This window comes from Pipistrellus hanaki, assembly GCF_964339955.1.
Source record: "Pipistrellus hanaki genome assembly, chromosome: 7".
Classification (NCBI taxonomy): domain Eukaryota; kingdom Metazoa; phylum Chordata; class Mammalia; order Chiroptera; family Vespertilionidae; genus Pipistrellus; species Pipistrellus hanaki.
This window is the reverse complement of record NC_140509.1, coordinates 50,424,898-50,438,195: the sequence shown is the minus strand read 5'-3', so window position 1 is coordinate 50,438,195 and position 13,298 is coordinate 50,424,898. Positions and strand designations below refer to the sequence as shown.

The 13,298-nt window shown below is 34.1% G+C and overlaps 1 protein-coding gene across 3 annotated transcripts in view; it reads right to left on the bottom strand.

The window, feature by feature from the left end:
• The window catches only part of GRIK2 (glutamate ionotropic receptor kainate type subunit 2), a 526,713-nt gene that overhangs the window by 31,215 nt on the left and 482,200 nt on the right, over nt 1-13,298 (bottom strand). For all 3 annotated transcript variants that reach the window (XM_084889359.1, XM_084889360.1, XM_084889361.1), the window contains exon 15: nt 5,255-5,480. In XM_084889359.1, coding sequence (XP_084745485.1) covers nt 5,255-5,480 — 226 coding nt within the window. The remainder of the gene's footprint in view (nt 1-5,254; nt 5,481-13,298) is intronic.

Below are 13,298 nucleotides of genomic sequence, written 5' to 3'. Positions count from 1 at the left end.
ATAATGAGAAAAAATAATCAGTGAGATCTTACGCATTTAACATTAGAAAACAAAAGTAAGGAACAAAGAAACATTTCAAATTGTTTCTGTGTCAGTGGTATACTTCTACCATAAAGAGTCAATGATATAACCTATTGTGGCTTTTTCCCCCTTTACTTTAGGTTGATTATATGTAAGGGCATTATAATGAGATGAAAGGTACTTGAGGATCTATTCTGTATTCCTTAATATAAAATGTTAGAAAAGCAGTTTATAAAGGTAACATTAAAATCTAATTATGAAATAAGGATGTACCTTCCTATTTATAATTAAATTAGAGGCCCAGCACATGATTACCCAGTGCATGTATAGGGCCCCCGAGGCCTAGCCTGCCATCAGGGCCATGTCTGCTGCTCTGTGATGCCTCCCATGCTCCATGGAGGATGTTATAAATAACTCCCAACTCATGCCATTCCTCCATGTGCTGCCACCTCCCGCCACCGGCCACGTGGGTCCCACCTCGCCGTAAGTCCCAGCCTGCAAAAGGTACTCCATGCACCTCATGGTGACCAGTTGTTTGGTGGTGATACCCATGACCACAGGCCTTTTATGATATAGACAGTAAATATGATAGAAATAAGGTATATATAACAATTTTGTATGTGATAAATTGTCTTTGAAATTCAACCTTAGCATTTAAAGGCATTCTCAATATATTCAACTTACGACATTCATGTTTACATTGCCACTTTGGATTTTGTTTACTGAAATAACAACTCACCAACTGTTTGAAAAATCTTATTAATTTAACCCCACACATAAAATACGATCATAGAAAACTTAGCATCATTGACAATGTGGAGAAGCATGAATACAATTTTCTCAATCCCCTTCTCTGCTGACACATAATTCACTGATGTTATTAACGTGGTGAGGAACGAAAAAAGAATGAAGGGCGCTGCTAGCTTATTGTTAAAGTAAAATAGTTTTAATGAGACCCTTCAGTTGCTTTACAATATTTCTACCAAAGTGAACAGAGCAAAGCAAAATAACACAAACTGGCCCTAATGGGTTTTTTTTCTATACTGCTGCTTTCCCACCAGCTCATGGACTGCTGAGTCTGCCTAGTCCTCAAAGTGCAATATGCACTCAACGTCTGAAAGAGAGAAGCCAAAAAGGCTTTTAGTACGAGCAGTCGGAAGGGAGGCAATATAGTCGAAAATGCTATTACAGTGGAAATGCTCCCTGTTTGGGTAAGATTATCACCTACAGTGAATTAAGAGGCATGATTGCAACTGTGCACACATTTTAAATAGCCCTTAATGAAAACTGCTGTGATTTTCTGTTTTTGGCTTTACCCCATCCAGGGTTTTGCTGTTGTTGTTTTCTTAATTATTTTTAAATCCTCACTCGAGGACACGTTTTTATTTATTTAAAGGGGGGGGGGGAAGAAAGAGAGACAAAGAGAGAGAGAGAAAGAGAGGTTGAAACATCTATCAGCTGCCTCCCGTACAGGCCCAACTGGAAAAATCCAATCTGTAACCTTTTCACATATGGGACAGTGCGCTACCCGAGGGAACCACCAGGCCTGGGCTTTTCTTAATTCTTTTGAATGAAATAGGAAGTTCCAATAGTTTATTATGAGTAAGAACACCTACAACTTCACAACTCTTCCTTCAATGGATACCACATTAAAATAACATTGCTGTCGTCAGGAAAATTATGAAAGAGAGTTAATGTCCTCCAAGCTTAATTAGAGCAGCTTATGCTTATTTAGCGTTTATCTCCACATTATTGTTGATAGCTCTGCGAAGGTATTTTTGTGTAGAGAGAGCTTCCCTAATTAAATGGCTTATATCTGAGTCATTCAGCAATTTCACAACACGCCGGTCAGTAATCATCACTCTCAGAGTGATGAATGGTGACGGTGGGCTTCTAAAGATGAATCACTCAGGAGGAGGCTGAACATGCTAAGAAGATGCATGGAGTTTTAGGAGAAAAAAATATATATAATTTTTGAAATATTTATGATTTCCCACACCAAAAGACAGTATTTTATATTTTAACCTCCTCTGTTTAACTACATGTGCCTCTATGACATTTGAAAACCTGAGCTATTGTACTAACAAAGGGAATTCCTCTCTGTGATCACATTCCTAATATTAGTATAGCTAAAATGTTCATTATGGATTATGGCTCCTGCAGATATAAGCACAAACTCTTGGGGAATTTCTGGTAATGACCTAAATTTCCAGAGATTGATCCCATATTACGCTTTGAATAAATTTATCTCATTAGCTCTTGCAGCAAATGATGGAGATCCTCCGATAAACATTTGCTCACAACTAAATGTGTTATTTTATTTTGTTTATTTTTTCTTATAATTAACAAAAATTTAAAACTAAATAAATATAACATATTACAAATAATCTCCAGTGTACTTGAACAATGATGGCATAAAAGATAAATGCTAATTAACTAGCTGAGAAATGCAGACTAAGACGTTAGTTGAAAGTTTGGGTAAATCAGAATCTCATTCAAGCACTAGAATTGCATGTCATTGTGCTTATTAGTGACTAAATAAATATAAATAACTTATGAAGCCATATTTCTATCAGTGGTATGACATAGCAAATAATAAATTAGTGCCTAACATTTTTTTTTCCTCAGAAGTTATATATTTGGGGGAATAAAATGTGAAAGTTTATTCCCCCAAATAAAATTATTTGATGAAATTATATGAGATACCATTCACTCACAATGTATTGGGTTAAAATAATTTTATTTTATGTTAATTATTTATAAAATAATTTTATTGATTTTTCAGAAAGGGAGGAAGGAGAGGAAGAGAGAGAGAAAGAGAGAGAGAAGAGAGAGAGAGAGAGAGAGAGAGAGAGAGAGAGAGAGAGATTGAGAGAGATTGATTGGTTGCCTCCTATATGCTCCCCAACTGGGAATGAATCTGCAACCTAGATTCCTGCCCTGCCCAGAACTGAACCCCTGAAATTCTGGTGCACAGGATGATGCTCCAACCAACTGAGCCAGAACCCAAAATAATTTTGGATTTATGTCATATTATGAATGACTGAAGTATGATACACTAACATTAATAACTTAATGCTATCATGTCAAAGAGAATAAATGTTATCTGAACTAGAGAGATAAAAAGTATATTGTGATACCTACAGGAGAGCGATTTGAATATTTATTCCTTTAAAATTATATTATAGTGTTCAATTTTATCTAATTTAGTGTAAAAACAAAATATATGTTAAATTCATTAAATAAATTTTTAATAATAATGTGACATTAAAAAAATTTAGACATTATTTGGCAATGAATAAAGAAGAATGCTCTATAATATTATTCCTCATCTACATATTTGCTAAGTCACTGTGTTATTCCAGACCTTTTAAATTTTTATTTGTATGTGATGATAAATTTGATTAAAATGACAACAAGGTCCTTAAAAAAGTTAGAAATTTATCATGTGCTATTGCCAATTTTTTAAAAATAATTTTAATCAAAACACCAATATATTACACTATTATATCACACTAATCTACAAACTACAAAAAAAATAATTCCACTCAGATATATAATCCAACTGGGTTTTTGTAAGTTTCTCATGAAAGTGACCTTGCTGATATCAGTAAACATTTTCCAAATAACTCAGCTTTCTTCAGAAGTAAATAATTGACCTATTAGCCAAGTTGAACAGATAAAAGGAAAAAAAAATCTACATCCTAAGGCTTATAGTTTGTTTTGTTTTCATCATATCTGTAAATAGAGGAAGTAGAAATTCCAAGTTCTGTCCCCAGTATTTTCCTCAATTTAAAGTTACATTAAAATAAAATTTATACATACTATTTTAAATTGTTTTGTTTTCTTGATAAGTCAATAACTTTTACTAAACAGGGCCAAGGGCAAAGAGAGATCAAAATTTGTTTTATATATGGTTGCAATAAACTATAACAAAAAGCTTCCTTACAACTAACTCAACTATTATCTTTCTTTTAAAAATAGTTCTCATATCTGAAATATCCTGGTTGTTTTTTGAGATTTTTTATAATATACTCTTTTGATTTATTTTTACCAAACCTTTCCTCAAAGCAAGATAGTACACTGGTACATTGTATTTACAAAACAAATAAGCAAATAATAATAATAATAATAAAAAAACCCTCCCATTTAAAGTTTTATATTAAGTATAGGTCAAATTTACTTATTTAAGAAATTTGGAAATTATGAGTTCTATTATGTAACTATTCCTAAAAAATGTATGTGCTGTACTTCAAGGTCCTTTTACATCCTCCTCAAATCTTACTCAATTCTCACTACCCTGTACTACTCAACTTAGTTTAATAAGGTCATCACACTTAATAATATAAGATGGCTAGCTCTAAAAGTTATTTTTTTCTGTTTGTAAATCTTACTGTTCCATCATATGTATTGATGTAGAATTCATTTGTTCAACAAATAATAACTTAGGTCTCAAAGAATGCAGGCCCTGTTATATGTTCATATAGAAAATAATACAATAACTAATAAATTATAATACAAGAATAAACTCTGTTTTGTGTATTTATAAATGTAAACATACTTTTGCCTCTCTTTCTCTCACATATATATATATATATATATATATATATATATATGAAGTATAAAACAAAATTTTAGTTTTTAGTTTTATTTTTTTTCTGGCAATTTTTTATTTTATTTCATAATTATTATTAAAAATAATTTTGTCAGATGGAAAAAAGGGGATATTAAAAATAATGAATCCTGCATGTCAAATATTCTAGCTATGTTACAGGAATAATTTATTATATGTATCTTCTCTTAAGAAAATAAATACTCAACTAAACCATTTGTTGCTCATTCTTTTCATTAACTTTTTAACTCAGATACAACACACATAAGCTACAAATTTGAAGAAAAAAAGAAGTTGCAAAAGCTTTATTTTGTCAGTAAAACATTTTTTAAAATGTCCGATTGAAAAGGACTTTTAGAGGGATGCTGGAGGACTTTTCAATATTGATTCAGTAAAAATGCCTACTGACCATTTTGGTAGAAATAAAATTGTTTTTTGTTACTTATCCATTTAGAAGCAGATGTCTAAATTGCTTCCCTGATTTTCCACAGTAACAGAATGTAGCAAGATGCATTCACAAAAAACAAAACTCATAATGGTCTATGGAGGCACCATTTTTATCACTTTCTCACAGCAACTAAGATTAATGAGCAAAGAACAAGTGGCTGACATCAAACATACCCATGGGGGTGCCAACGCCATAACCTTTGGAGTCTATAAGGCCACCAATCTGTGTCAGGTTGCAGTTCCGCTGGGTAACAAATTCGATGGTTGTTGACTCCATTAGGAAAGCATAATCAGAGGTGAGGACTCGCTGGATTCCTTCTTCATTACTTTTGACGAGCACTGACTGCCTCCTGCTACTCATAAAGGCCCACATTTTGTCATACGTGGATATTTTTGATTTCTGGAAGAAAAATAAAACACATAAGAAAGACAATCCTTAGTTTCCATGTGATCCTACAATATTAAGGTGGACTGACTATATTTATTTACTTTACTCATACTACCTTTAATTGTATTATTAACAATAGTAACATCTAAACAGAAAACCAAAATCTGTATAAAATTTTTCTCATAGCAATTCCTCATATGTTTCCAGGAATAGTATGGATTTATGTAACAAATATTTCAACTGTGTCCCAATGCACAAAAATGCACAAGTAGAAAATCACAGAAGCTAATAAAAAGGAAAATAAACAAGATTAATAAGGAGGGTCTCTTGTGCTTATATCTCACATGAGTGCTTCATGTGTATAATTTTGTCTTTCAACATTACAGTAACATTAATTTGACAGAGGCAGACACTGGACAACGATTGACACTGTAAACTTCAAGAGGTTAATTTTCTCAATTCGGTTGACTGTAAGACAGATGTCATGTCAACCCCCAAGGATACTCAAAGACACAGGTTAAAGAGATGCGAGTAATTCGTTACAAATAAAGGTGTTACAAATAAGAATGACTACATTTCCACTGAGACTCAGCCTGCCTCTGGACAACAGAAAATCTATCATTTAGGTCCATTAACAAACTAAAGATTTCTGGACCAATAAAATTGAATAATTTTTATATGCAACTGCAAATTCTCTGTGGGCTTTACTAGGATTTCATTGCTAAGGGAAAGAAATGAGTTTTATTCAGAAGGAACTGGAACAACACAAACATGAAAAAGGTGAGTATCTGCTTATGGAAAGCTCTTCTGTCAATCCCTTACCATAGTTTAATTCTTATACATCACAATACTGAAGCTATAAACAAAAGATATTCATCATACTGGTTGGACTGTTATAAAAAGCTAAAACAGCCAAATGATTTTCAAATAAATATATATGCAATCTTTTTACAGCGTAAGCATGCTTTTAATCCTACATGGGCCAGGTCATAAATGTGATAGTACCATGGCTTCTACTGACAGGCAAGTACAGCCTGTCCATTGTGGTTGAGTGGTTGATCATCGACCCAGAAACCAAGAGATTGTGGTTAGATTCCTGGTAGGGGCACATGCCAGGGTTGTGGGCTTGGTCACCAGAAGGGGGGCATGTGGGACGCAACAAATATATGTTGTTTCTCTCATCAATTTCTCTCTCTCTCTATCCTTCTCCCTTTATCCCTCTCTCTAAAAATTAATGAAAACATAAAAAAGCATATCATAACAATGTTTATAAAAATTCTTGCACTGTTTCAATGATAAAAGGGGAAGAGAAATGCTAACTTTGCTGGAGGAAAAAAGTAAAGGTATGTACATGCTATAGAAAAGCAAGTATCACATTAGGGCTAAGAGAGGTAAGAAATGCAAACCGTTGCTCTCCTGGGAAACTGAAACATTCTAACAGGACAATGGCTCAAACTCTAAAAGAGAGCAGCGAAAACACCTCGAATAGCAGCCCAAACTTGTAATCCTAATAATCAGTAACATAATAGTTAGAAAAAGTTCATTTCCTTTCAAAGGTAAGAAAATTTTTCCTAATGTTTGAATTAAGTGAGGATTAAATACAAACAAAACTAAAATTATAGTTTACCTGCGGATTACAATTATTTTAGGTAAAAAAAATGAATGCAGTTTTCGATTTAGTAAATCTGTGACTGAAAATAGATAAACACAATTCAATAAAGGATAACACTAAATTTTTTTGTGATAAACACATACACACACACACACACACACACACACATCAATTGAAAATTTAAAATGTAATATCTTTAGCAGGAGTGATAATACAATATCAGAACATGGGTGGAAAAAACCAAGTAGGGAATGAGAAAGTGAACAAAAAGTTATTTTTACCTGTATTGGCCACAAATTGCCTAAATTATCTGCTTTGCTTTAGCTATTAAAATATTGGCAATCAGTGTCTTCTATGCCTATTTAAATTTATCCATGAAATTTTTGCTTTGATAGGGCCAAAACACTTTTTTAATTTAAATTATGTTTCTTGAATTATGCTGCCATAATGTTTGACATAAGCTGGAAACAATTATAGATATTGTCCAGATTCCAGGTGTTGCAAAAACTTAACATGAAAGGAGATCATGGATATTTGCCTTTCTTATAGGAGCAGTGAGAAGCGGAAGCAGGTGTGAGGCAGATTTAGGATACAATCACATTTGCATTGTGAGACCACTGAGGCTGCTATGTGGAGATCAGCAGTGGCAAAGTTAAATGTAAGAAGGAGGACATACCAACAGTCTATGTTAGAAACAGCACATGTATTAGAAGAGTAGTGTGGAAAATAGAAAGAAATTTAAGTATTCAAGATGTGTGTGTGTGTGTGTGTATGTGTGTGTGTGTGTGTGTGTGTGTAATGGATAACACTTGGTCATTATTGGAATAATGGAAGTAAAGAACAGATTAAGGTTAACTCCTTGCTTTATCTGGGAGTAAAGAAAACATATATTAAGTCAGAGACACCTAAAGAACATCTAAATGGATCAGTTGTGATGTGAAGTTAGATATGTAAGTTTGGGCTTCAGAGGGAAATTCGAGACAAGATATATGGATCTTGGGGTCCTCCTGGATACAGAAGACAAAGTAGCAGCTGGAGGAGAAAACATTCATAGACAAAGGGGAGTCCTAGGGTCAAGCTTTGCACAGTTTTGAACAATGGCTGGCAGAGAAGACTGAGCCTGCAAGTGAAACATAAAAAACGTAAAAGAGACAGACCTCTTACTGTTTGAGACAGCATGGAGGGACCTGGACAGTGTTATGCTAAGTGAAATAAGCCAGTCAGAGGAAGGCAAGTATCACATGATCTCACTCATATGTGGAATCTAATGAACAAAATAAACTGATAAGCAAAATAGATCCATAGACATAGAAGCATGGAATAGACTGATGAAGAGTCTCAGAGGAAAAGGGAGTGGGGAGCAGGAAGAGATTAACCAAAGAACTTATGTGCACATAGACATAATCCATGACACAGAGAACTGTGCAGTGAAGGCCTGTAGGGGAGGCTGAGCTGGGGGTTAATAGGGGAAAACAGAGGACATCTGTAATATTTTCAACAATAAAGATAAATTTATAAAAAGAATTATCAAATTAAATTAAGGAATAGAATCTGCAAACTGTGGTACTGTGATCAAGGCAAGAGAATATTAATTGAGGAAGTTGTCACTGTAGTGATTTCCCAAAATAAGACAAAAATGCACACAATGAGAATGGAATAATATCTTTGGATTTGGCAACAGAGAGTTCCTTGGTTATTTTAGCAAAAGTTAATTTAGTGGAGTGAAGCACTTAGAAATAACATTGAAACAGATTAAAGAATGGGAAAGTAAAATGAAACCAGTAAATGCCAAAAAGAGAAAAAATCAGAAAGTAGGTCACTGGAGAAGAGGATTTACAGGGAAGGGCATATAATATTTTGGTTTAAGTAAGATTTCCAAGGATTAAAGAGATTTGAGCATGTTTAAACAACAATAGGGTATTTTTAAAAAATATATTTTATTGATTTTTTTACAGAGAGGAAGGGAGAGGGATAGAGAGTTAGAAACACCGATGAGAGAGAATCATTGATCAGCTGCCTCTTGCACACCCCCTACTGGGGGTGTGTCCGCAACCAAGGTACGTGCCCTTGACCAGAATCGAACCCAGGACCTTTCAGTCCGCAGGCTGAAGCTCTATCCACTGAGCCAAACTGGTTTCGGCAACAATGGGGTATTTTGAGGGGAAAAGGTTTAACATGCCTGAGATAGAAAGAATAATCAAGAATTTAACATTTCTGCTAAGGTGAGTCACAAATGGAATAGAAGAGGATTTAAAAAACTGTAATTTGGCTTGACTTCTGAGTTCAAAATATTTATATTAAACACATGTAGAATTATATTTATATACTAACCTATTGTATAAGGAAATGAGAAATTAAAAAAATCTCAGGTAGATTTCTTTTTAATAAAATAGAAAAATGTTGAATGTCTTCATAGTAAAATAAACTATAGGATCTCTAAGATGATGGAACTGTACAAGTTAAAGATTGGGAGTGAAATAAAAACAAATATAATTAATCACATATGAACATGTTGGGTATGAAAGTTATATGTAAACTTTGAAGAAAGGACATATCAAGTTGCAATGTGAACAAAAGTTTGTTGGTGGAATATAGGACATGTTGAGAGAACCACCTGTACTATGTTGTGCTCAATATCCTATCACTATGATTAGTTTCATTCAATGAAATAGCACTGATCACTATTAAGGGATGTGATAAAATTATGGATAGAAACTAAGCTACTGAGCTGAAATATGCAAAGAAGTGAGGACCAAGGCAGCACACCAACAATGACTCAGAATGTGGGATATAGGTTGGCCCTATGCATTGCTGCTGCCAAATTGATTACAAAGTCTTTCCAGGAGAAATGTATTAAGAGAAATACGAAAAATCAACGTTAGGTAATAAGCTAAATGTCTATATATAAAAGCCTAAATGACCAGCCGACTGGTTGCTATAACATGCACTGACCACCAAGGGGCAGAAGCTCAATGCAGGAGCTGCTCCCTAGTGGTCAGTGCACCCCCTCATTGGGAGTCCCACACAGCTGACCTGGATGAGCAGGGCTAGGAGGAGCAGGAGTGGCTGCTCTCTGGATCCCTACAGGCCATGCTGAGGGACTCCACTGGTGCACAAATTCATGCACCAGGGCTCTAGTGAAATAATATCATTCTCTGTAAGGAGAGGAATGAGATGATGACAAATTAGAGCATAGGTGCTCACATATAGTGGTCAAGTAAAAGAAATATTAAGTTAGTACAAATTAAATTAGCATCTTGTTTTACTCCTTAATTTCACAGATGAGAAATTTCATTGGTAAGAAAAGAAATTACCAGTGAAGGTAAATTTGTAAAGAGAAAAATGATGATAGGATTTGTGACATCATGGTTTTATAGAAGAATTTTACTCATATAATAAAATTACTTCTTTGGCAAAAATGTAAAGCCTTTCTAAGTATCATCCTTAGAGTTATGCCATGCATAGTAATTTAGACAAAATATGTAAAGGACATAAATTAAATGACATCTCAGAGACATTGCTTGAAATGCATATGAAAGTCAAAGCCCTACAGAGGAATGGTATATTTAAATTTTTCTAAATAAAATCATTGTATTTCCTCATGCAACTGAATCCCATCATACTGAATACTCAAAACAATTTCTTTTTTTTCCTTTTTCTTTTGTGCCCACATTAAAGACAATATTCTTTCTATGTTACAGCAAATAGATTTAGGATGTCAATGTTTAGCATTCTTTATTGTGTCAAAATGCTGAGGCTTGTAAGCTTATTTGATTTTTGCTACATCAGCACAAAACAAATAAAACCAGTTCATAAAGCAATGTACTTTTATAATAGAATTTTTCCTGGACTCTGAAACACCAACAAAAAAATAAAAATAAAAAAATAAAAAAAGGATTCTTCTTGAGAATAACCTTACAAAGAATAAGAAATGCAATGCTTTTTAAAATTCACAGATGCCAAGTGATTTTGTGTTTTAAAAAGAACATTCAGTATAAATACCTTAATATTTAAAACATAGAGCTAATGATTTAAAACTTTAGAATAGCCGTGAATGCTGAGTTGGTTGAGTATCATTATGTGCACTGAAAGGTCTCTGGTTTGATTCCACATCAGAGTACACACACTTAGGTTGTGGGTTCAATCTCCAGTTGGAATATTCCTGGGAGGCAACCAATTGATATTTCTCTGTCTTTCTCTCTCCACTTCCTTTCTCTCACTCCCTAAAATCAATAAAAATATTTTTTAAATAAAAAAGACTTTTTTACTTAACTCTAAAGTTTGCAACCTGAAATTATTTTATTCTTTGCAAATCTTATGTAAATAATGGTTTTAGGCAACATTTTTTCTCCCCCACCCCGGAGCATTTAAAAGAGAGAACTTCTAAGATGTTATAAGAAGAGTGCTTTGAAATTTTGTTTTTATTCCCTTTGAAAAGTTTGTGAGATTTAATAAAACAAAGGGTTACTAGCCTGCATAGATCTTTTTCATATCTGGAGCAACATATTTTATAAATACAATGTCATATTCTTTTTTTCTTTTTTTAATATATTTTATTAATTTTACACAGAGAGGAATTGAGAGGGACAGAGAGTTAGAAACGTCGATGAGAGAGAAACATCGACCAGCCGCCTCTTGCACACCCCCCACAGGGGATGTGCCTGCAACCAAGGTACATGCCCTTGACCGGAATCGAACTCGGGACCTTGCAGCCAAACCGGTCCCGGCCAATGTCATATTCTTTTTTTAAAAAATACCTTTGTCTTAAATTTTTTGAGTATACAAATGCATTCTTCACCTCAATTCATTTTGATGCTGTTAAGTATAAATTAAGCTTTGGGAACCATCTTGTGCTCATTGGACCTGTTTTTATAAATCTGCCAGAAAGCCAAAAATATGACAAGAAAAGAACATATTTGTCTGACCTCTGGAAGTAAGAATTTAAAATTAGTATTTTAAATATGTTCTAGAAGAAACTTTATTTCCATGAATAAGACAGAAAATCTTCAACATATGTATTGCTTGAAATATCATAACAACAAACATCAATAGCACAAATAATTATTTTGTAATATGATTTATTATCCTATATAATAAAAGCCTAGGTAGTGTTGTGTGACATTGTCACAAGATGGCCATCACAAGATGGTCACCACAAGATGGCCAGCAGGGGAAGGAAGGTGGGGCAAACAGGTCGAAAGGGAAGGGCAGTTAGGGGTGATCGGGCTGGCAGGGGAGGGCAGTTGGAGTTGATTGGGCCAGCAGGAGAGCAGTTAGGCATCAATCAGGCCAGCAGGGGAGCAGTTAGGGGCAATCAGGCAGGCAGACAAAAGAATGGTTGGGAGCCAGCAGTTGATCAGTCCTAACCTGGCAGTCAGACATCCCCCTTGGGGTTCCAGGTTGGAGAAAGTACAGGCCGGGCTGAGGGACACCCCTGCTTCATACAGGAATTTTGGTCATCAGGCCTCCAGTATATATTAGAGATCAGATTATTTAATAAAGTTAAGCAGGGGATACAATACCCAAAGCATCTAAAAGAAACCTAAAAAGTACTTATTACATTAGAAACTCACTTCTTTTTATCTAAAACTATTCATGAAAAAAACGTTTTAGCTCCTAAACCATAATGTCTGGTAGAATTAGTTAAAGTTTGGTAAAAAAAAAAATAAATATGGAGAAATAACTTCAAAAAACAAGTAATTTTTTTATTATATTTTGTAATTAACCAAAATTTGGTTATATTTGGCACTTACTCAAATTATTCCTTTTCAATAAATTCCACATGACCAATTTTATTTCTAATGTTAACTTTAATATCTTGTTAAAATGCCATAATAACATTTCTTACTTTGTTATGAAAAAGTCAGATGTAATATTTCATAATCTATGGTTTGAGAAAAAGCCCATACCAAGGTCTCTGTTGGTAAAGGAGAATTTGGCTGAGATTTGCATTTTAATTTTTTATTACAGTAAATAAATTACCAACAATACTGGAACATATGTGCTAGGTAAGAACAGCTGAGCCCTATCTGGACTCATCTGACCTTGGTCATTAGGAAATTAGAGTTAATTCAGGAAAACAGGACTGAAGCCATATGTGGTTCCTATCAAAGGTGGAGCTGAGGCTAGTGCAGTGATCTGGAAACATTTGGTTGTTAGCAAACCTGTCAGTCCTTGGAATTATTCTGGCAGTTTTATCTAAAAGCATCTGCAAACTC